Here is a 26,224-nt window from a genome sequence, read left to right as displayed (position 1 = left end):
TATTTGAGGCACCGCAGCCTCAGCAGGGTCATTCCCACTTTGTGCCACGATGTTTTCCTGGCTGAGGGATTTCCCCTCCCCCAGGACTTCACAGAAATGCTCAGCAAATCTGCAAACCTATTCCTGGGGGTCGGAGATTGGATCACCGTTTTTTCCCCTAATGATGGTAATAGGTGTGGCGCTGCAGGTTACTTTGTTTGATGGAGTTTAATAGTGATTTGTGATCGCGGGCCACTGAGGCAGACTCCATCTCCTCAGCAACCCGCGACCACCACCCATCCTTGCAGCGCCTCACGGCTCTCCGAACCTCCGAGCAGAGGCTGCGGTAAGCCTCCTCATTCTCTGACGTGGGATGCTGTAGCCGATGAGAGTGGGCCTGTCGCTTTTTCTCAGCCAGCCTGAACACCTCCTCTGTCAGCCAGGGTCTCTGGGGAGGTCTGGACCCAAGGCAGCAATTGCAGCTGCATGAGTCACAGTCCTAAACCTCGCCCATTTACCCTCGGCATCAGGATTGGGGGATGATGCCAACCCCAGCTGCAAGCGATTATGAAATTCTCACTTGCAACTTTCATCAGCTAGCTGAGACCAGGCCACTTTAGGTTGGAATGGGGTCCTGGGTGTACACCCACCACCGGAGTGTAAGAATGGCAGGCGCATCTTACAGATGACAAGTCGATGGTCAGAGGGCAGATCAGCTCCACGGTAGGTCCTGGTGTCAAGGACATGGGCTCGCATCCGTTGGTCCGTCACTACGTAGTCCAGCAGATGTTCTTGCTTGGACCCGGCATGCATCCATGATGTTGTGTGGATGCGCCGATGCCGGAAGAGCGTGTTGGTGATTACAAGCCCATGGGCTGCACAAAAATCTAGCAGCCTCCTACCGTTGTTATTGAGCTGATCTGGCCCATGCCTTCCAATCATTCCAGACCAGGTGCTAGCATCACGACCAATTTGGGAATTAAAGTCACCCAACAAGATGACTCTGTCCCGAGGGGCCACTTTAGCCAGCACCTGTGACAGGAGGTCATAGAAGGCATCTGACTCATCGGCCTTGCCTGCATCCCTCCACGGATGTTCATCTTCGGTGGGGGGCATAAGTAACCACGACCACCACTCCTCGCCTCCGGTTGATGGGAAGGCGAGCCCAAAGTAGCCTGGGGCTTACAGCTTCCCACACCTCACCGCCACGCTCCCACGCCCCCTTCATTATTTTGTTCAGAAGAAGAGCCACTCCCTGTTGTTTGGCAGTCTCCTGCCCCGAGTAGAGGACTGTCCACCCCTCATGGTGGCAGGAGCCAGAGCCGGTCCACCGGACCTCCTGAATACCGCAGAGATCCAGGCGGTACCGGTCCAGCTCCCGACAGAGGAACGGCAGCCTCTCCTCCGCAGTGAGCGTTCGGACATTCCACGTGGCCACCCGCAGAGGCTTTTGCTGCTTGTGGAGTAACCCCGAGGGTAAAGATTCAGTCTCCTGGCTCCGCCAATTGGGGTTTGTCCAGGAGACGTCACAGACGCCTGTCCCCCCCGGGGCCTCCGGCACAAGCTTCATACGTTTTGTACACCGTAGTTTAGTGGTAAGTTAATTGAAGGTGGAGGGGTTACCAGCCCTTCGCATCCGTCCAGAGCCCCCAAATTGGCCGCTGTGGTGTTCGCTGCAAACGCCACGAGGGGAAATGCGAATGCAATTGCTCACATCCACCACAGCGTCACACACAGACACAGCAAAAACTCACTAAGCAATGGAATGTAATCGTAGGAGATCCGATGAAGATTCGTATATTCGCGTGACTCTCTGTGTATACTCATCGAGGGTGTTCAAAGTCGCTTCCCACAACGCAGCCGCGAGGTAGTCACTGATCCAGCAGGGGAATGATCAGCTGCTGATTGATTGCGACTCACATCCTGACTGTGTCGAAGTATTGCAAATGAGTGGGTGGGTGAGTGGGTGGGTGGGTGAGTGGGTGGGTGGGTGGGTGAGTGGGTGGGTGAGTGGGTGGGTTGGTGAGTGAGTGGGTGAGTGAGTGTGTGGGTGAGTGGGTGGGTGAGTGGGTGGGTGGCTGAGTGAGTGGATGAGTGAGTGGGTGAGTGGTTGGGTGAGTGGTTTGGTGAGTGTGTGGATGAGTGGTTGGGTGGGTGGGTGAGTGGGTGAGTGGTTGGGTGAGTGAGTGGATGAGTGAGTGGGTGAGTGGTTGGGTGAGTGTGTGGATGAGTGAGTAGGTGGGTGGGTGGGTGAATGGATGAGTTGGCGAGTGAGTGGGCGAGTTCGTGGGCGAGTGAGCGAGTGAATGAGTGGGTGAAAGAACGAGTGCGTGGATGAATGATTAAGTGAGCGACTGGATGAGAGAATGAGTGAATGTCCTCGTGGCCAGTACCTATTATTTGCCAAATCATCATATCACAATTATTCTTGCACTTCGAGTAACAGAGGGAGAGAATGAGTTGGCGAATGAATGAATGAATGATTAAGCGGGAACAAGTTATTCAAGCCAGAAGGATGAGCGAGATCGAATTTATTGACGGGTGAATGAATTGATTGAATGCACAATGTGACTCAATGTTTCTCAATGTTACTCAATGTTACTCAATGCAAAAACGATATGTTCAGTCGGTTCGATGGGTGGGGTGAAGTGTGGAAGTCGATCCCGCTGATCCAGTAGCAGCGACGGTGGAGGAACAGGGCAGTTGCAGGGCTGAGCCTTTAACCCAGCAGGTGTCGATTATTTATTTATTTACAACTCACTCATTCACTCACACTCACTCACCCACCTACCCACTCACCCACTCACCAACCCACCCACCCACACACTCACCCACCGACCCGCTCACCCACTCACTCACTCACCCACTCACTCACCCTTTCACCCACCCACTCACCCACCCACCCACCCACTCACCCACCCACCCACCCACCCACTCACCCACTCACTCACTCACTCACCCACTCACCCACCCACCCACCCACTCATTCACCCACCCACTCACCCACCCACTCACTCACTCACCCACTCACTCACCCACCCACTCACTCACTCACTCACCCACCCACCCACTCACTCACTCACCCACCCACCCACTCACTCACCCACCCACTCACTCACCCACCCACCCACCCACCCACTCACCCACCCACCCACCCACCCACTCACCCACTCACCTACCCACCCACCCACTCACCCACTCACCCACTCACCCACCCACTCACCTACCCACTCACTCACCCACCCACTCACCCACTCACCCACCCACTCACCCACCCACCCACCCACTCACCCACCAAGCCATTCACCCACCCACCCATTCACCCACTCATCCACCCAGCCATTCACCCACTCACCCACTCACTCACCCACTCACCCACTCACTCACCCACCCACCCACTCACCCACCCAGCCATTCACCCACTCACCCACCCACTCACCCACTCACCCACCCACCCATTCACCCACTCACCCACTCACCCACCCACTCACCCACCCACCCACTCACCCACCCACTCACTCACCCACTCACCCACCCACTCACCCACCCATCCACTCACCCACCCACTCACTCACCCACTCACCCACTCACCCACCCACTCACCCACTCACCCACCCACCCATTCACCCACTCACCCACTCACCCACCCACTCACCCACCCACCCACTCACCCACCCACTCACTCACCCACTCACCCACTCACTCACCCACCCACCCACTCACCCACCCAGCCATTCACCCACTCACCCACCCACTCACCCACCCACCCACTCACCCACCCACCCACACCACCTTATTAAACGGCACAAGTTTGTGGCTGTAAGTATTCTCGACGATTAGAATAATTACGATGTTATTGTCAAAACGTCGTTGCAAATCGTATTATTCTTGTTCAAGTTGTTTGACGTGTTGATTTCGCCAGTTTTTTTGTGTCTCATTTCTCCGTAAGTTGATGATATCATTCTCCCAGTGGTTGAAATTCCCATCGGATGGATTTTCATGAAATGCAAAATATGAATAATAAAATTATGAAATTAATAAAATTAATAAAATTGTAACCTCGCCATCACTGAATCGCTTCTTGTCTCTGAGTAGACTCCAATGTTAAAGTGTCTACCCGTAGACTCCAATGTTAAAGTGTCTACCCATAGACTCCAATGTTAAAGTGTCTACCCATAGACTCCAATGTTAAAGTGTCTACCCATAGACTCCAATGTTAAAGTGTCTACCCGTAGACTTCAATGTTAAAGTGTCTACCCATAGACTCCAATGTTAAAGTGTCTACCCATAGACTCCAATGTTAAAGTGTCTACCCATAGACTCCAATGTTAAAGTGTCTACCCATAGACTCCAATGTTAAAGTGTCTACCCATAGACTCCAATGTTAAAGTGTCTACCCGTAGACTTCAATGTTAAAGTGTCTACCCATAGACTCCAATGTTAAAGTGTCTACCCGTAGACTTCAATGTTAAAGTGTCTACCCATAGACTCCAATGTTAAAGTGTCTACCCATAGACTCCAATGTTAAAGTGTCTACCCGTAGACTCCAATGTTAAAGTGTCTACCCATAGACTCCAATGTTAAAGTGTCTACCCATAGACTCCAATGTTAAAGTGTTTACCCATAGACTCCAATGTTAAAGTGTCTACCCATAGACTCCAATGTTAAAGTGTCTACCCATAGACTCCAATGTTAAAGTGTCTACCCATAGACTCCAATGTTAAAGTGTCTACCCATAGACTCCAATGTTAAAGTGTCTACCCATAGACTCCAATGTTAAAGTCTCTACCCATAGACTCCAATGTTAAAGTGTCTACCCATAGACTCCAATGTTAAATTGGCTACCCATAGACTCCAATGTTAAAGTCTCTACCCATAGACTCCAATGTTAAAGTGTCTACCCATAGACTTCAATGTTAAAGTGTCTACCCATAGACTCCAATGTTAAAGTGTCTACCCATAGACTTCAATGTTAAAGTGTCTACCCATAGACCCCAATGTTAAAGTGTCTACCCATAGACTCCAATGTTAAAGTGTCTACCCATAGACTCCAATGGTAAAGTGTCTAGTCATGCACCTAGCCTGGCACAGCAGTACAACCCATGGCACCTGCAGGGTCTGTCACGTGACCACCTCCTCATGCACCTAGCCTGGCACAGCAGTACAACCCATGGCACCTGCAGGGTCTGTCACGTGACCTCCTCATGCACCTAGCCTGGCACAGCAGTACAACCCATGGCATCTGCAGGGTCTGTCACGTGACCTCCTCATGCACCTAGCCTGGCACAGCAGCACAACCCATGGCATCTGCAGGGTCTGTCACGTGACAGACTGGAGAGCTCATTAACATAAAATATTACAATGAGATTCCAATATCGTCAATAACGTTCATAAATTATGCTAATTGCGCGTGACGTCTGCCAGCTTCGCCCCGCCCACGCCGCTGTGAAGCCACCGCCCACTGCCCCTAAAGTTAGCCAATGAGCGACGAGGCTACGCCTCACACCACAGTAAGCTCCGCCCACTACCTCTTGGCCACGCCTTCTCGCACATTAACCAATGGCAAGGCTTCGAGCCCGTCGCGTCCGCCCCATAGTGGCCACGCCCACCGCCACGTCGACCAATGAATGGGAAGCTCTGACCCCTCCGCGTCCGCCCCCCAGAGGCCCCGCCCACCGCCAAGTTAACCAATGGCAAGGCTCCGAGCCCGCCGCGTCCGCACCCACAGGCCACGCCCACCACCAACCAAGTCGACCAATGGGAGGCTCCGTGCCCGCCGCGTCCTCCCTCACAGGCCCCGCCCACCGCCAAGCTGACCAATGGGAGGGCTCCAAGCCCGCCCCACCTCCCTCACAGGCCCCGCCCACCGCCACGTCGACCAATGGGAGGCTCTGACCACGCCTCCCCCTCCACCCACGCCCCGCCCCCCACACTCGTTGGCGCTGGAGGTCTCGTTCAGACTTTCCAGCAACGTTCAAGCGACGTTCATCGGTCGCGTTACGCGATTCAGAAATTACACTACTAGTTAGTACACTACTAGTTAGTACATTAGTACACTACTAGTTAGTACATTAGTACACTACTAGTTAGTACACTACTAGTTAGTACATTAGTACACTACTAGTTAGTACATTAGTACACTACTAGTTAGTACATTAGTACACTAGTTAGTACACTAGTTAGTACATTAGTACACTAGTTAGTACACTAGTTAGTACATTAGTACACTAGTTAGTACACTAGTTAGTACATTAGTACACTAGTTAGTACACTAGTTAGTACATTAGTACACTAGTTAGTACACTAGTTAGTACATTAGTACACTAGTTAGTACATTAGTACACTACTAGTTAGTGCACTAGTTAGTACATTAGTACACTAGTTAGTGCACTAGTTAGTACATTAGTACACTAGTTAGTACACTAGTTAGTACATTAGTACACTAGTTAGTACACTAGTTAGTACATTAGTACACTACTAGTTAGTACATTAGTACACTACTAGTTAGTACACTACTAGTTAGTACATTAGTACACTACTAGTTAGTACATTAGTACACTACTAGTTAGTACATTAGTACACTAGTTAGTACACTAGTTAGTACATTAGTACACTAGTTAGTACACTAGTTAGTACATTAGTACACTAGTTAGTACACTAGTTAGTACATTAGTACACTAGTTAGTACACTAGTTAGTACATTAGTACACTAGTTAGTACACTAGTTAGTACATTAGTACACTAGTTAGTACATTAGTACACTACTAGTTAGTGCACTAGTTAGTACATTAGTACACTAGTTAGTGCACTAGTTAGTACATTAGTACACTAGTTAGTACACTAGTTAGTACATTAGTACACTAGTTAGTACACTAGTTAGTACATTAGTACACTAGTTAGTACATTAGTACACTACTAGTTAGTGCACTAGTTAGTACATTAGTACACTACTAGTTAGTACACTAGTTAGTACATTAGTACACTAGTTAGTACACTAGTTAGTACATTAGTACACTAGTTAGTACATTAGTACACTACTAGTTAGTGCACTAGTTAGTACATTAGTACACTACTAGTTAGTACACTGGTTAGTACATTAGTACACTAGTTAGTACACTAGTTAGTACATTAGTACACTAGTTAGTACACTAGTTAGTACATTAGTACACTAGTTAGTACATTAGTACACTAGTTAGTACATTAGTACACTAGTTAGTACATTAGTACACTAGTTAGTACACTAGTTAGTACATTAGTACACTACTAGTTAGTGCACTAGTTAGTACATTAGTACACTACTAGTTAGTACACTAGTTAGTACATTAGTACACTACTAGTTAGTGCACTAGTTAGTACATTAGTACACTACTAGTTAGTACACTAGTTAGTACATTAGTACACTACTAGTTAGTGCACTAGTTAGTACATTAGTACACTACTAGTTAGTACACTAGTTAGTACATTAGTACACTACTAGTTAGTGCACTAGTTAGTACATTAGTACACTACTAGTTAGTACACTAGTTAGTACATTAGTACACTACTAGTTAGTGCACTAGTTAGTACATTAGTACACTACTAGTTAGTACACTAGTTAGTACATTAGTACACTACTAGTTAGTGCACTAGTTAGTACATTAGTACACTACTAGTTAGTACACTAGTTAGTACATTAGTACACTACTAGTTAGTGCACTAGTTAGTACATTAGTACACTACTAGTTAGTACATTAGTTAGTACATTAGTACACTACTAGTTAGTACACTAGTTAGTACATTAGTACACTAGTTAGTACACTAGTTAGTACACTAGTTAGTGCACTAGTTAGTACATTAGTACACTACTAGTTAGTACACTGGTTAGTACATTAGTACACTACTAGTTAGTACACTAGTTAGTACATTAGTACACTACTAGTTAGTGCACTAGTTAGTACATTAGTACACTACTAGTTAGTACACTAGTTAGTACATTAGTACACTAGTTAGTACATTAGTACACTACTAGTTAGTGCACTAGTTAGTACATTAGTACACTAGTTAGTGCACTAGTTAGTACATTAGTACACTACTAGTTAGTACACTAGTTAGTACATTAGTACACTAGTTAGTACATTAGTACACTAGTTAGTACACTAGTTAGTACATTAGTACACTAGTTAGTGCACTAGTTAGTACATTAGTACACTAGTTAGTGCACTAGTTAGTACATTAGTACACTAGTTAGTACATTAGTACACTAGTTAGTACATTAGTACACTAGTTAGTACACTAGTTAGTACATTAGTACACTAGTTAGTACATTAGTTAGTACATTAGTACACTAGTTAGTGCACTAGTTAGTACATTAGTACACTACTAGTTAGTGCACTAGTTAGTACATTAGTACACTAGTTAGTACACTAGTTAGTACATTAGTACACTAGTTAGTACACTAGTTAGTACACTGGTTAGTACATTAGTACACTACTAGTTAGTACACTGGTTAGTGCATTAGTACACTACTAGTTAGTACATTAGTTAGTACATTAGTACACTACTAGTTAGTACACTGGTTAGTACATTAGTACACTACTAGTTAGTACATTAGTTAGTGCATTAGTACACTACTAGTTAGTACACTAGTTAGTACATTAGTACACTACTAGTTAGTACACTGGTTAGTACATTAGTACACTACTAGTTAGTACATTAGTTAGTACATTAGTACACTACTAGTTAGTACACTAGTTAGTGCATTAGTACACTAGTTAGTACACTAGTTAGTACATTAGTACACTAGTTAGTGCACTAGTTAGTACATTAGTACACTAGTTAGTACACTAGTTAGTACATCAGTACACTAGTTAGTACACTAGTTAGTACATTAGTACACTAGTTAGTACATTAGTTAGTACATTAGTACACTAGTTAGTGCATTAGTTAGTACATTAGTACACTAGTTAGTACACTAGTTAGTACATTAGTTAGTACATTAGTACACTAGTTAGTACACTAGTTAGTGCATTAGTTAGTACATTAGTACACTAGTTAGTACATTAGTTAGTACATTAGTACACTAGTTAGTACACTAGTTAGTGCATTAGTTAGTACATTAGTTAGTACACTAGTTAGTGCACTAGTTAGTACATTAGTACACTAGTTAGTACACTAGTTAGTACATTAGTTAGTACATTAGTACACTAGTTAGTACACTAGTTAGTGCATTAGTTAGTACATTAGTACACTAGTTAGTACACTAGTTAGTACATTAGTACACTAGTTAGTACACTAGTTAGTACATTAGTACACTAGTTAGTACACTAGTTAGTACATTAGTACACTGGTTAGTACACTAGTTAGTACATTAGTACACTAGTTAGTACACTAGTTAGTACATTAGTACACTAGTTAGTACATTAGTTAGTACATTAGTACACTAGTTAGTACATTAGTTAGTGCATTAGTTAGTACATTAGTACACTAGTTAGTACACTAGTTAGTACATTAGTACACTAGTTAGTACACTAGTTAGTACATTAGTACACTAGTTAGTACATTAGTTAGTACATTAGTACACTAGTTAGTACACTAGTTAGTACATTAGTACACTAGTTAGTACATTAGTTAGTACATTAGTACACTAGTTAGTACATTAGTTAGTACATTAGTACACTAGTTAGTACACTAGTTAGTGCATTAGTACACTAGTTAGTGCACTAGTTAGTGCACTAGTTAGTACATTAGTACACTAGTTAGTACACTAGTTAGTACATTAGTACACTAGTTAGTACACTAGTTAGTGCACTAGTTAGTACATTAGTACACTAGTTAGTACATTAGTTAGTACATTAGTACACTAGTTAGTACACTAGTTAGTACATTAGTACACTAGTTAGTACATTAGTTAGTACATTAGTTAGTACATTAGTACACTAGTTAGTACACTAGTTAGTACATTAGTACACTAGTTAGTACACTAGTTAGTGCACTAGTTAGTACATTAGTACACTAGTTAGTACATTAGTTAGTACACTAGTTAGTGCATTAGTACACTAGTTAGTGCACTAGTTAGTACATTAGTTAGTACATTAGTACACTAGTTAGTACACTAGTTAGTACATTAGTACACTAGTTAGTACACTAGTTAGTGCACTAGTTAGTACATTAGTACACTAGTTAGTACATTAGTTAGTACATTAGTACACTAGTTAGTACACTAGTTAGTACATTAGTACACTAGTTAGTACATTAGTTAGTACATTAGTACACTAGTTAGTACACTAGTTAGTACATTAGTACACTAGTTAGTACATTAGTTAGTACATTAGTACACTAGTTAGTACACTAGTTAGTACATTAGTACACTAGTTAGTACACTAGTTAGTACATTAGTACACTAGTTAGTACACTAGTTAGTACATTAGTACACTAGTTAGTACATTAGTTAGTACATTAGTTAGTACATTAGTACACTAGTTAGTACATTAGTTAGTACACTAGTTAGTACACTAGTTAGTACACTAGTTAGTACACTAGTTAGTACACTAGTTAGTACATTAGTACACTAGTTAGTACACTAGTTAGTGCATTAGTACACTAGTTAGTACATTAGTACACTAGTTAGTACACTAGTTAGTACATTAGTACACTAGTTAGTACACTAGTTAGTACATTAGTACACTAGTTAGTACATTAGTACACTAGTTAGTACACTAGTTAGTACATTAGTACACTAGTTAGTACACTAGTTAGTACATTAGTACACTACTAGTTAGTACACTAGTTAGTACATTAGTACACTAGTTAGTACACTAGTTAGTACATTAGTACACTAGTTAGTACACTAGTTAGTACATTAGTACACTAGTTAGTACACTAGTTAGTACATTAGTACACTAGTTAGTACATTAGTTAGTACATTAGTACACTAGTTAGTACATTAGTACACTGGTTAGTACACTAGTTAGTACATTAGTACACTACTAGTTAGTACACTAGTTAGTACATTAGTACACTGGTTAGTACACTAGTTAGTACATTAGTACACTACTAGTTAGTACACTAGTTAGTACATTAGTACACTAGTTAGTACACTAGTTAGTACATTAGTACACTAGTTAGTGCACTAGTTAGTACACTAGTTAGTGCACTAGTTAGTACATTAGTACACTAGTTAGTACACTAGTTAGTACATTAGTACACTAGTTAGTACATTAGTACACTAGTTAGTACACTAGTTAGTACATTAGTACACTAGTTAGTACACTAGTTAGTACATTAGTACACTACTAGTTAGTACACTAGTTAGTACATTAGTACACTAGTTAGTACACTAGTTAGTACATTAGTACACTAGTTAGTGCACTAGTTAGTACACTAGTTAGTACACTAGTTAGTACACTAGTTAGTACATTAGTACACTAGTTAGTGCACTAGTTAGTACATTAGTACACTAGTTAGTGCACTAGTTAGTACACTAGTTAGTACACTAGTTAGTACACTAGTTAGTACACTAGTTAGTACACTAGTTAGTACACTAGTTAGTACACTAGTTAGTGCATTAGTACACTAGTTAGTGCACTAGTTAGTACATTAGTACACTAGTTAGTACATTAGTACACTAGTTAGTGCACTAGTTAGTACACTAGTTAGTACATTAGTACACTAGTTAGTACATTAGTACACTAGTTAGTGCACTAGTTAGTACATTAGTACACTAGTTAGTGCACTAGTTAGTACATTAGTACACTAGTTAGTACATTAGTACACTAGTTAGTGCACTAGTTAGTACATTAGTACACTAGTTAGTACATTAGTACACTAGTTAGTGCACTAGTTAGTACACTAGTTAGTACATTAGTACACTAGTTAGTGCACTAGTTAGTACATTAGTACACTAGTTAGTACATTAGTACACTAGTTAGTACACTAGTTAGTGCATTAGTACACTAGTTAGTACACTAGTTAGTACATTAGTACACTAGTTAGTACACTAGTTAGTACATTAGTACACTACTAGTTAGTACACTAGTACACTAGTTAGTACATTAGTACACTGGTTAGTGCACTAGTTAGTACATTAGTACACTAGTTAGTGCACTAGTTAGTACATTAGTACACTAGTTAGTACACTAGTTAGTACATTAGTACACTAGTTAGTGCATTAGTACACTAGTTAGTGCACTAGTTAGTACACTAGTTAGTACATTAGTACACTAGTTAGTACACTAGTTAGTACATTAGTACACTAGTTAGTGCACTAGTTAGTACATTAGTACACTAGTTAGTACACTAGTTAGTACATTAGTACACTAGTTAGTGCACTAGTTAGTACACTAGTTAGTACATTAGTACACTAGTTAGTGCACTAGTTAGTACATTAGTACACTAGTTAGTACACTAGTTAGTACATTAGTACACTGGTTAGTACACTAGTTAGTACATTAGTACACTACTAGTTAGTACACTAGTTAGTACATTAGTACACTAGTTAGTACACTAGTTAGTACATTAGTACACTAGTTAGTGCACTAGTTAGTACATTAGTACACTACTAGTTAGTACACTAGTTAGTACATTAGTACACTACTAGTTAGTACACTAGTTAGTACATTAGTACACTGGTTAGTACACTAGTTAGTACATTAGTACACTACTAGTTAGTACACTAGTTAGTGCACTAGTTAGTACATTAGTACACTACTAGTTAGTACACTAGTTAGTACATTAGTACACTACTAGTTAGTACACTAGTTAGTACATTAGTACACTGGTTAGTACACTAGTTAGTACATTAGTACACTACTAGTTAGTGCACTAGTTAGTACATTAGTACACTACTAGTTAGTACACTAGTTAGTACATTAGTACACTACTAGTTAGTACACTAGTTAGTACATTAGTACACTAGTTAGTGCACTAGTTAGTACATTAGTACACTACTAGTTAGTGCACTAGTTAGTACATTAGTACACTACTAGTTAGTACACTAGTTAGTACATTAGTACACTACTAGTTAGTACATTAGTTAGTACATTAGTACACTACTAGTTAGTACACTAGTTAGTACATTAGTACATTAGTACACTACTAGTTAGTACATTAGTACACTAGTTAGTACATTAGTACACTGGTTAGATAGTACACTAGTTAGTGCATTAGTACACTAGTTAGTGCACTAGTTAGTACATTAGTACACTAGTTAGTACACTAGTTAGTACATTAGTACACTAGTTAGTACACTAGTTAGTACATTAGTACACTAGTTAGTGCACTAGTTAGTACATTAGTACACTAGTTAGTGCACTAGTTAGTACATTAGTACACTAGTTAGTGCACTAGTTAGTACATTAGTACACTAGTTAGTGCACTAGTTAGTACATTAGTACACTAGTTAGTGCACTAGTTAGTACATTAGTACACTAGTTAGTGCACTAGTTAGTACATTAGTACACTAGTTAGTGCACTAGTTAGTACATTAGTACACTAGTTAGTACACTAGTTAGTACATTAGTTAGTACACTAGTTAGTACATTAGTACACTAGTTAGTACACTAGTTAGTGCATTAGTACACTAGTTAGTGCACTAGTTAGTACATTAGTACACTAGTTAGTACACTAGTTAGTACATTAGTACACTAGTTAGTGCACTAGTTAGTACACTAGTTAGTACATTAGTTAGTACACTAGTTAGTACACTAGTTAGTACACTAGTTAGTACATTAGTACACTAGTTAGTGCATTAGTACACTAGTTAGTACACTAGTTAGTACACTAGTTAGTACATTAGTACACTAGTTAGTACATTAGTACACTAGTTAGTGCATTAGTACACTAGTTAGTGCATTAGTACACTAGTTAGTGCATTAGTACACTAGTTAGTACACTAGTTAGTACACTAGTTAGTACATTAGTTAGTGCATTAGTACACTAGTTAGTACATTAGTACACTAGTTAGTGCATTAGTACATTAGTTAGTGCATTAGTACACTAGTTAGTACACTAGTTAGTACACTAGTTAGTGCATTAGTACACTAGTTAGTACATTAGTACACTAGTTAGTGCATTAGTACACTAGTTAGTACACTAGTTAGTACACTAGTTAGTACACTAGTTAGTACATTAGTACACTAGTTAGTACATTAGTACACTAGTTAGTACACTAGTTAGTACATTAGTACACTAGTTAGTGCACTAGTTAGTACACTAGTTAGTACACTAGTTAGTACATTAGTACACTAGTTAGTACACTAGTTAGTACATTAGTACACTAGTTAGTACACTAGTTAGTACACTAGTTAGTACACTAGTTAGTGCATTAGTACACTAGTTAGTGCACTAGTTAGTACATTAGTACACTAGTTAGTGCACTAGTTAGTACATTAGTACACTAGTTAGTGCACTAGTTAGTACACTAGTTAGTACACTAGTTAGTACACTAGTTAGTGCATTAGTACACTAGTTAGTACATTAGTACACTAGTTAGTACATTAGTTAGTACACTAGTTAGTACACTAGTTAGTGCATTAGTACACTAGTTAGTGCACTAGTTAGTACATTAGTACACTAGTTAGTGCACTAGTTAGTACATTAGTTAGTACACTAGTTAGTACACTAGTTAGTGCATTAGTACACTAGTTAGTACACTAGTTAGTACATTAGTACACTAGTTAGTGCACTAGTTAGTACATTAGTTAGTGCATTAGTACACTAGTTAGTGCACTAGTTAGTACATTAGTACACTAGTTAGTGCACTAGTTAGTACATTAGTTAGTGCATTAGTACACTAGTTAGTGCACTAGTTAGTACATTAGTACACTAGTTAGTACACTAGTTAGTACACTAGTTAGTGCATTAGTACACTAGTTAGTGCACTAGTTAGTACATTAGTACACTAGTTAGTGCACTAGTTAGTACATTAGTTAGTACACTAGTTAGTACACTAGTTAGTGCATTAGTACACTAGTTAGTACACTAGTTAGTGCACTAGTTAGTACATTAGTACACTAGTTAGTACACTAGTTAGTACATTAGTTAGTACACTAGTTAGTACACTAGTTAGTGCATTAGTACACTAGTTAGTACATTAGTACACTAGTTAGTACATTAGTTAGTACACTAGTTAGTACACTAGTTAGTGCATTAGTACACTAGTTAGTGCACTAGTTAGTACATTAGTACACTAGTTAGTACATTAGTACACTAGTTAGTACATTAGTACACTAGTTAGTACATTAGTTAGTACACTAGTTAGTACACTAGTTAGTACATTAGTACACTAGTTAGTGCACTAGTTAGTACATTAGTACACTAGTTAGTACATTAGTACACTAGTTAGTACATTAGTACACTAGTTAGTGCACTAGTTAGTACATTAGTACACTAGTTAGTACACTAGTTAGTACATTAGTACACTAGTTAGTACATTAGTACACTAGTTAGTACATTAGTACACTGGTTAGTGCACTAGTTAGTACATTAGTACACTAGTTAGTACATTAGTACACTAGTTAGTACATTAGTACACTGGTTAGTGCACTAGTTAGTACATTAGTACACTAGTTAGTACATTAGTACACTAGTTAGTACACTAGTTAGTACATTAGTACACTAGTTAGTACACTAGTTAGTGCACTAGTTAGTACATTAGTACACTAGTTAGTACACTAGTTAGTACATTAGTACACTAGTTAGTACATTAGTACACTAGTTAGTACACTAGTTAGTGCACTAGTTAGTACATTAGTACACTAGTTAGTACACTAGTTAGTACACTAGTTAGTGCACTAGTTAGTACATTAGTACACTAGTTAGTGCACTAGTTAGTACATTAGTACACTAGTTAGTACACTAGTTAGTACATTAGTGCACTAGTTAGTGCATTAGTACACTGGTTAGTACACTAGTTAGTACATTAGTACACTAGTTAGTGCACTAGTTAGTACATTAGTACACTAGTTAGTACACTAGTTAGTACATTAGTACACTAGTTAGTACATTAGTGCACTAGTTAGTACATTAGTACACTAGTTAGTACACTAGTTAGTACACTAGTTAGTGCACTAGTTAGTACATTAGTACACTAGTTAGTGCACTAGTTAGTACATTAGTACACTAGTTAGTGCACTAGTTAGTACATTAGTACACTAGTTAGTACACTAGTTAGTACATTAGTACACTAGTTAGTACACTAGTTAGTACATTAGTACACTAGTTAGTACACTAGTTAGTACACTAGTTAGTACATTAGTGCACTAGTTAGTACACTAGTTAGTGCATTAGTACACTAGTTAGTACACTAGTTAGTACATTAGTTAGTACATTAGTACACTAGTTAGTGCATTAGTACACTAGTTAGTACACTAGTTAGTACACTAGTTAGTACATTAGTACACTAGTTAGTGCATTAGTACACTGGTTAGTACACTAGTTAGTACACTAGTTAGTACATTAGTACACTAGTTAGTACATTAGTACACTAGTTAGTACATTAGTACACTAGTTAGTGCATTAGTACACTAGTTAGTACATTAGTACACTAGTTAGTACATTAGTACACTAGTTAGTGCATTAGTACACTAGTTAGTACACTAGTTAGTACACTAGTTAGTACATTAGTACACTAGTTAGTGCATTAGTACACTGGTTAGTGCATTAGTACACTGGTTAGTGCACTAGTTAGTACATTAGTACACTAGTTAGTACATTAGTACACTAGTTAGTGCATTAGTACACTAGTTAGTACATTAGTACACTAGTTAGTGCATTAGTACACTAGTTAGTACATTAGTACACTAGTTAGTGCATTAGTACACTGGTTAGTACATTAGTACACTAGTTAGTGCATTAGTACACTGGTTAGTACATTAGTACACTAGTTAGTGCATTAGTACACTAGTTAGTGCATTAGTACACTAGTTAGTGCATTAGTACACTGGTTAGTGCACTAGTTAGTACACTAGTTAGTGCATTAGTACACTAGTTAGTGCATTAGTACACTAGTTAGTACATTAGTACACTAGTTAGTGCATTAGTACACTGGTTAGTACACTGGTTAGTACATTAGTACACTAGTTAGTGCATTAGTACACTAGTTAGTGCATTAGTACACTAGTTAGTACATTAGTACACTAGTTAGTACATTAGTACACTAGTTAGTGCATTAGTACACTAGTTAGTGCACTAGTTAGTACACTAGTTAGTACATTAGTACACTAGTTAGTGCATTAGTACACTGGTTAGTGCACTAGTTAGTACATTAGTACACTAGTTAGTACATTAGTACACTAGTTAGTGCATTAGTACACTGGTTAGTGCACTAGTTAGTACACTAGTTAGTACATTAGTACACTAGTTAGTACACTAGTTAGTACATTAGTACACTAGTTAGTACACTAGTTAGTACATTAGTACACTAGTTAGTACACTAGTTAGTGCATTAGTACACTAGTTAGTGCACTAGTTAGTACATTAGTTAGTGCACTAGTTAGTACATTAGTACACTAGTTAGTACACTAGTTAGTACATTAGTACACTAGTTAGTACACTAGTTAGTGCATTAGTACACTGGTTAGTACACTAGTTAGTACACTAGTTAGTACATTAGTACACTAGTTAGTACACTAGTTAGTACATTAGTTAGTGCACTAGTTAGTGCATTAGTACACTGGTTAGTGCACTAGTTAGTACATTAGTTAGTGCATTAGTACACTAGTTAGTACACTAGTTAGTACACTAGTTAGTACATTAGTTAGTGCACTAGTTAGTGCATTAGTACACTGGTTAGTGCACTAGTTAGTACATTAGTTAGTGCATTAGTACACTGGTTAGTACACTAGTTAGTACACTAGTTAGTACATTAGTACACTAGTTAGTACACTAGTTAGTACATTAGTTAGTGCACTAGTTAGTGCATTAGTACACTGGTTAGTACACTAGTTAGTACATTAGTTAGTGCACTAGTTAGTACATTAGTACACTAGTTAGTGCACTAGTTAGTACATTAGTTAGTGCACTAGTTAGTACATTAGTACACTAGTTAGTACACTAGTTAGTACATTAGTACACTAGTTAGTACACTAGTTAGTGCATTAGTACACTAGTTAGTGCACTAGTTAGTACATTAGTACACTAGTTAGTACATTAGTACACTAGTTAGTACATTAGTACACTAGTTAGTACACTAGTTAGTGCACTAGTTAGTACATTAGTACACTAGTTAGTACACTAGTTAGTACATTAGTACACTAGTTAGTACACTAGTTAGTACATTAGTACACTAGTTAGTGCACTAGTTAGTACATTAGTACACTAGTTAGTACACTAGTTAGTACACTAGTTAGTGCATTAGTACACTAGTTAGTGCACTAGTTAGTACATTAGTACACTAGTTAGTACACTAGTTAGTGCACTAGTTAGTACATTAGTACACTAGTTAGTACATTAGTACACTAGTTAGTACACTAGTTAGTACATTAGTTAGTGCATTAGTACACTAGTTAGTACACTAGTTAGTGCACTAGTTAGTGCATTAGTACACTAGTTAGTACATTAGTACACTAGTTAGTACACTAGTTAGTGCACTAGTTAGTACATTAGTACACTAGTTAGTACATTAGTACACTAGTTAGTACACTAGTTAGTACATTAGTTAGTGCATTAGTACACTAGTTAGTACACTAGTTAGTGCACTAGTTAGTGCATTAGTACACTAGTTAGTACATTAGTACACTAGTTAGTACATTAGTACACTAGTTAGTACACTAGTTAGTACATTAGTTAGTGCACTAGTTAGTACATTAGTACACTAGTTAGTACATTAGTTAGTGCATTAGTACACTAGTTAGTACACTAGTTAGTGCACTAGTTAGTGCATTAGTACACTAGTTAGTACATTAGTACACTAGTTAGTACACTAGTTAGTACACTAGTTAGTGCACTAGTTAGTACATTAGTACACTAGTTAGTACACTAGTTAGTACATTAGTTAGTGCATTAGTACACTAGTTAGTACACTAGTTAGTGCACTAGTTAGTACATTAGTACACTAGTTAGTACATTAGTACACTAGTTAGTACATTAGTACACTAGTTAGTACACTAGTTAGTACATTAGTTAGTGCATTAGTACACTAGTTAGTACACTAGTTAGTGCACTAGTTAGTACATTAGTACACTAGTTAGTACACTAGTTAGTACATTAGTTAGTGCATTAGTACACTAGTTAGTACACTAGTTAGTACACTAGTTAGTGCACTAGTTAGTACATTAGTACACTAGTTAGTACACTAGTTAGTACACTAGTTAGTGCACTAGTTAGTACATTAGTACACTAGTTAGTGCACTAGTTAGTACATTAGTACACTGGTTAGTGCACTAGTTAGTACATTAGTACACTAGTTAGTACACTAGTTAGTACATTAGTACACTAGTTAGTACACTAGTTAGTACATTAGTACACTAGTTAGTGCACTAGTTAGTACATTAGTACACTAGTTAGTACACTAGTTAGTACATTAGTACACTAGTTAGTACACTAGTTAGTACATTAGTACACTAGTTAGTACACTAGTTAGTGCATTAGTACACTAGTTAGTGCACTAGTTAGTACATTAGTACACTAGTTAGTACACTAGTTAGTACATTAGTACACTAGTTAGTACACTAGTTAGTACATTAGTACACTAGTTAGTACATTAGTTAGTACATTAGTACACTAGTTAGTGCACTAGTTAGTACATTAGTGCACTAGTTAGTACATTAGTTAGTACATTAGTACACTAGTTAGTGCACTAGTTAGTACATTAGTACACTAGTTAGTACACTAGTTAGTACACTAGTTAGTACATTAGTACACTGGTTAGTGCACTAGTTAGTACATTAGTACACTAGTTAGTGCACTAGTTAGTACATTAGTACACTAGTTAGTACACTAGTTAGTACATTAGTACACTAGTTAGTGCACTAGTTAGTACATTAGTTAGTACATTAGTACACTGGTTAGTACACTAGTTAGTACATTAGTACACTAGTTAGTGCACTAGTTAGTACATTAGTACACTAGTTAGTACACTAGTTAGTACACTAGTTAGTACATTAGTACACTGGTTAGTACACTAGTTAGTACATTAGTACACTAGTTAGTGCACTAGTTAGTACATTAGTACACTAGTTAGTGCACTAGTTAGTACATTAGTACACTAGTTAGTACATTAGTACACTAGTTAGTACATTAGTACACTAGTTAGTGCATTAGTTAGTACATTAGTACACTAGTTAGTACATTAGTACACTAGTTAGTGCATTAGTTAGTACATTAGTACACTAGTTAGTGCATTAGTACACTAGTTAGTGCACTAGTTAGTGCACTAGTTAGTACATTAGTACACTAGTTAGTGCATTAGTACACTAGTTAGTACATTAGTACACTAGTTAGTGCATTAGTACACTAGTTAGTACACTAGTTAGTACACTAGTTAGTACATTAGTACACTAGTTAGTACACTAGTTAGTGCACTAGTTAGTACATTAGTTAGTACATTAGTACACTAGTTAGTACATTAGTTAGTACATTAGTACACTAGTTAGTACACTAGTTAGTACATTAGTACACTAGTTAGTGCACTAGTTAGTACATTAGTACACTAGTTAGTACACTAGTTAGTACATTAGTACACTAGTTAGTACACTAGTTAGTGCACTAGTTAGTACATTAGTACACTAGTTAGTACACTAGTTAGTACATTAGTACACTAGTTAGTACATTAGTACACTAGTTAGTACATTAGTACACTAGTTAGTGCATTAGTTAGTACATTAGTACACTAGTTAGTACACTAGTTAGTACATTAGTACACTAGTTAGTGCACTAGTTAGTACATTAGTACACTAGTTAGTACACTAGTTAGTACATTAGTTAGTACACTAGTTAGTACATTAGTACACTAGTTAGTACACTAGTTAGTGCACTAGTTAGTACACTAGTTAGTGCACTAACTAGTGCACTAGTTAGTGCACTAACTAGTGCACTAGTTAGTGCACTAGTTAGTGCATTAGTACACTAGTTAGTACATTAGTACACTAGTTAGTGCATTAGTACACTAGTTAGTACATTAGTTAGTACATTAGTACACTAGTTAGTACACTAGTTAGTACATTAGTTAGTACATTAGTACACTAGTTAGTACATTAGTACACTAGTTAGTACACTAGTTAGTACATTAGTTAGTACATTAGTACATTAGTTAGTACATTAGTACACTAGTTAGTACACTAGTTAGTACATTAGTACACTGGTTAGTACACTAGTTAGTACATTAGTACACTACTAGTTAGTTACACTACTAATTAGTTATATGAGTTATTCGTTACACTAGTTTTTAGTTAAGTACTAGCTAGTTAGACTGCTAGTTAGTTAGACTATTAGTTAGTGAGAATCATTCTGCTACAGCAACAAGGTGAGTGTGGTGGTGAGGGTGGTGAGGGTGGTGAGTGTGGTGAGTGTGGTGAGGGTGGTGAGGGTGATGGTGGTGATGGTGGTGGTGATGAGGGTGGTGAGGGTGGTGGTGGTAGTGATGAGGGTGGTGGTGAGGGTGGTGGTAGTGGTGAGGGTGGTGGTGGTGAGGGTGGTGAGTGTGGTGAGTGTGGTGAGTGTGGTGAGGGTGGTGAGGGTGATGGTGGTGATGGTGGTGGTGATGAGGGTGGTGAGGGTGGTGGTGGTAGTGATGAGGGTGGTGGTGAGGGTGGTGGTAGTGGTGAGGGTGGTGGTGGTGAGGGTCGTAGTGGTGAGGGTGGTGGTGGTGGTGGTGAGGGTGGTGGTGAGGGTGGTGGTGAGGGTGGTGGTGAGGGTGGTGGTGAGGGTGGTAGTGGTGAGGGTAGTGGTGGTGAGGGTGATGGTGGTAGTGATGAGGGTGGTGGTGAGGGTGGTGAGGGTGGTGGTAGTGGTGAGGGTGGTGGTGGTGAGGGTGGTGAGGGTGGTGGTGGTGAGGGTGGTGGTGAGGGTGGTGGTGAGGGTGGTGGTGGTGAGTGTGGTGGTGATGGTGGTCGTAGTGGTGAGTGTGGTGGTGAGGGTGGTGAGGGTGGTGGTGAGTGTGGTGGTGATGGTGGTGGTAGTGGTGAGTGTGGTGGTGGTGGTGAGGGTGGTGGTGAGGGTGGTGGTGAGTGTGGTGGTGGTGAGTGTGGTGGTGAGGGTGGTGGTGAGGGTGGTGGTGAGGGTGGTGATGGTGGTGGTGACAGTGGTGGTGATGGTGAGTGTGGTGATGGTGAGAGTGGTGGTGTTTGTGGTGAGTGTGGTGGTGATGGTGAGTGGTGGTGAGTGGTGAATGTGGTGGTGTTTGTGGTGAGTGGTGGTGAATGTGGTGAGTGTGGTGAGGGTGGTGAGTGTGGTGGTGTTTGTGGTGAGTGGTGGTGGTGATGGTGGTGGTGAGGGTGGTGGTGATGGTGGTGAATGTGGTGGTGATGGTGAGTGGTGGTGAGTGTGGTGAGTGGTGGTGAGTGGTGGTGAATGTGGTGAATGGTGGTGTTTGTGGTGAGTGGTGGTGATGGTGGCGAGTGTGATGGTGATGATGGGGGTGGTCAGAGTGGTGGTGTTTGTGGTGAGTGGTGGTGAGTGGTGAATGTGGTGGTGAGTGGTGGTGAGTGTGGTGGTGGTGAGTGTTTGTAGTGAGTGTGGAGGTGAGTGTGGTGGTGGTGGTGAGTGGTGAATGTGGTGGTGAGTGTGGTGGTGGTGGTGAGTGTTTGTAGTGAGTGTGGAGGTGAGTGTGGTGGTGGTGGTGATGATGGTGGTGAATGTGGTGGTGAGTGGTGGTGAGTGTGGTGAGTGGTGGTGAGTGTGGTGGTGGTGGTGGTGAGTGTTTGTAGTGAGTGTGGAGGTGAGTGTGGTGGTGGTGGTGAGTGGTGAATGTGGTGGTGAGTGGTGGTGAGTGTGGTGAGTGGTGGTGAGTGTGGTGGTGGTGGTGAGTGTTTGTAGTGAGTGTGGAGGTGAGTGTGGTGGTGGTGGTGAGTGGTGAATGTGGTGGTGAGTGGTGGTGAGTGGTGGTGAGTGTGGTGAGTGGTGGTGAGTGTGGTGGTGGTGGTGAGTGTTTGTAGTGAGTGTGGAGGTGAGTGTGGTGGTGGTGATGATGGTGGTGAATGTGGTGGTGAGTGGTGGTGAGTGTGGTGAGTGTGGTGAGTGGTGGTGAGTGTGGTGGTGGTGGTGAGTGTTTGTAGTGAGTGTGGAGGTGAGTGTGGTGGTGGTGGTGAGTGGTGAATGTGGTGGTGAGTGGTGGTGAGTGGTGGTGAGTGTGGTGGTGATGATGGTGGTGAATGTGGTGGTGAGTGTGGTGAGTGTGGTGAGTGGTGGTGAGTGTGGTGGTGGTGGTGAGTGTTTGTAGTGAGTGTGGAGGTGAGTGTGGTGGTGGTGGTGATGATGGTGGTGAATGTGGTGGTGAGTGGTGGTGAGTGTGGTGAGTGGTGGTGAGTGTGGTGGTGATGATGGTGGTGAATGTGGTGATGGTGTTTGTGGTAATATCTGGCAAGGCCTCGCACAGGCTTTTCCTGAATGTAGGCCCACGGAATCGATTCACTAAATCGATAAGCGAGTTTCATGAATCGATTCTGCGTGTTGGGTGGTGAGAGTCGATGGACTCGATTCCTGAAGCAAATTAACACACGGAGCGATTCCCTGGTTGCGTCATCGCGAGAATCGATGGGGCGGTGTCGAAATCGAGAGTGGAATCGATTCCGTAAGGTCGACCAACATTGTTTAGATGATAGTGACTACACGTACATAGTAGTTTATATAGTTCTGTGTTTATATATAGTACTGTGTTTATATAGAGTACTACACATACACTATGTACACTACTGTGTAGTACTGTGTTACTAGCTGTTCATAGGTATACATGAATCTATATGATGGTGATGGTGGTAGTGGTGGTGATGGTGGCCGTGGTGGTGGTGGTGATGATGGTGATGATGGTGGTGATGATGATGGTGGTGGTGATGATGATGATGATGGTGGTGATGGTGGTAGTGGTGGTGATAATGGTGGTGGTGGTGATGGTGGTGGTGATGATGATGGTGGTGATGATGATGGTGGTGGTGGTGATGATGGTGATGTTGGTGATGATGATGGTGGTAGTGGTGGTGGTGATGGTGGTGATGATGATGGTGATGGTGGTGATGATGGTGGTGGTGGTGGTGGTGATGATGATGATGGTGGTGATGGTGATGATGGTGATGTTGGTGATGATGGTAATGATGATGATGTTGATGATGGTGGTGATGGTGGTAATGATGGTGGTGGTGATGATGATGTTGATGGTGTTGATGTTGATGGTGTTGGTGATGATGGTGATGATGATGGTGATGTTGATGATGATGGTGATGTTGTTGATGTTGGTGATGATGATGGTGATGATGATGTTGATGTTGACGATGGTGGTGGTGATGGTGGTGGTGATGGTGGTGATGATGATGGTGGTGGTGGTGATGGTGATGATGATGTTGATGGTGATGTTGATGGTGGTGATGATGGTGATGGTGATGATGATGGTGATGATGTTGATATTGATGTTGGTGGTGATGGTGATGGTGATGATGGTGGTGATGGTGATGATGATGGTAGTGATGGTGGTGGTGATGATGATGGTGATGATGATGGTGATGATGTTGATGATGATGATAGTGATGGTGATGATGTTGATGATGGTGATGATGGTGATGATGGTGGTGATGATGTTGATGTTGACGATGGTGGTGGTGATGGTGGTGGTGATGGTGGTGATGATGATGGTGGTGGTGGTGGTGATGGTGATGATGATGTTGATGGTGATGTTGATGGTGGTGATGATGGTGATGGTGATGATGATGGTGATGATGTTGATATTGATGTTGGTGGTGATGGTGATGGTGATGATGGTGGTGATGGTGATGATGATGGTAGTGATGGTGGTGATGATGATGGTGATGATGATGGTGATGATGTTGATGATGATGATAGTGATGGTGATGATGTTGATGATGGTGATGATGGTGGTGGTGATGATGGTGATGATGTTGATGATGTTGATGTTGGTGGTGATGGTGATGGTGATGATGGTGGTGATGGTGATGTTGATGTTGTTGATGTTTATGTTGTTGATGTTGTTGATGTTGTTGTTGATGTTGTTGATGTTGATGATGTTGATGATGTTGATGATGATGTTGATGATGTTGATGATGTTGATGTTGTTGATGATGTTGATAATGTTGATGATGTTGATGATGTTGATGTTGTTGATGATGTTGATGATGTTGATGTTGTTGATGATGTTGATGATGTTGATGATGTTGATGGTGATGTTGATGATGTTGATGATGTTGATGATGTTGATGTTGTTGATGTTGTTGATGGTGATGTTGATGATGTTGATGATGTTGATGATGTTGATGATGTTGATGATGTTGATGTTGTTGATGTTGTTGATGTTGTTGATGTTGATGTTGATGATGTTGATGATGTTGATGATGTTGATGATGTTGATGTTGTTGATGATGTTGATGATGTTGATGTTGTTGATGATGTTGATGTTGTTGATGGTGATGTTGTTGCAGAGTTGTCCGCATCCGTTGAGTTCGCTGCATCATCATCAACATCATCAACATCATCAACATCATCCACCACCGCACCCGCCATGCTGGTGAGTCTACACTGTGTCTGTGTGTGTGTCTGTGTGTGTGACTGTGTCTGTGTGACTGTGTCTGTGTGTGTCTGTGTGTGTGTGTCTCTGTGTGTGTGTGTGTGTGACTGTCTGTGTGTGTGTGTGTGTCTGTGTGTTTGTGTCTGTGTGTGTGTGTCTGTGTGTGTGTGTGACTGTGTCTGTGTGTCTGTGTGTGTGTGTCTCTGTGTGTGTGTCTGTGTGTGTGTGTGTCTGTGTGTGTGTCTCACCGTGTGTCTGTGTGTGTGTGTCTCTGTGTGTGTGTGTGTGTGACTGTGTCTGTGTGTGTCTGTGTGTGTGTGTCTGTGTGTGTGTGTGACTGTGTCTGTGTGTGTGTGTCTCTGTGTGTGTGTGTCTGTGTGTGTGTCTGTGTGTGTGTGTCTCACCGTGTGTCTGTGTGGTGTGTATGTACACAGCGCCCCGTCAGGATGTTTGTACTGGAGGACCGTCACGTGATCGCTCGCCACGCCAGCGTCTACCCGACTCTGGCGGAGTTGGAGGCGGCTCAGTCGCTGGTCTCCACCTGTGAGAGGGCGCTCAAGCGCCTCGCAGACTCGCTGCACAGGTAGAGACACACACACACAGACA

General features: G+C 40.7%; 1 protein-coding gene across 1 annotated transcript in view; it reads left to right on the top strand.

The window, feature by feature from the left end:
* Positions 1 to 23,640: 23,640 nt before the first annotated feature.
* Positions 23,641 to 26,224, top strand: part of LOC144954073 (spermatid perinuclear RNA-binding protein-like) — a gene marked incomplete at its 3' end in the record, with an annotated part of 42,894 nt that continues 40,310 nt past the window's right edge. The window contains exons 1-3 of the mRNA XM_078884653.1: positions 23,641 to 23,680; positions 25,533 to 25,618; positions 26,053 to 26,201. Coding sequence (XP_078740779.1) covers positions 23,644 to 23,680; positions 25,533 to 25,618; positions 26,053 to 26,201 — 272 coding nt within the window. The remainder of the gene's footprint in view (positions 23,681 to 25,532; positions 25,619 to 26,052; positions 26,202 to 26,224) is intronic.

The sequence above is a fragment of the Lampetra fluviatilis genome, unplaced genomic scaffold, assembly GCF_964198595.1.
Source record: "Lampetra fluviatilis unplaced genomic scaffold, kcLamFluv1.1 SCAFFOLD_258, whole genome shotgun sequence".
Taxonomy (NCBI): domain Eukaryota; kingdom Metazoa; phylum Chordata; class Hyperoartia; order Petromyzontiformes; family Petromyzontidae; genus Lampetra; species Lampetra fluviatilis.
This window is presented reverse-complemented; position numbering and strand designations above follow the sequence as displayed.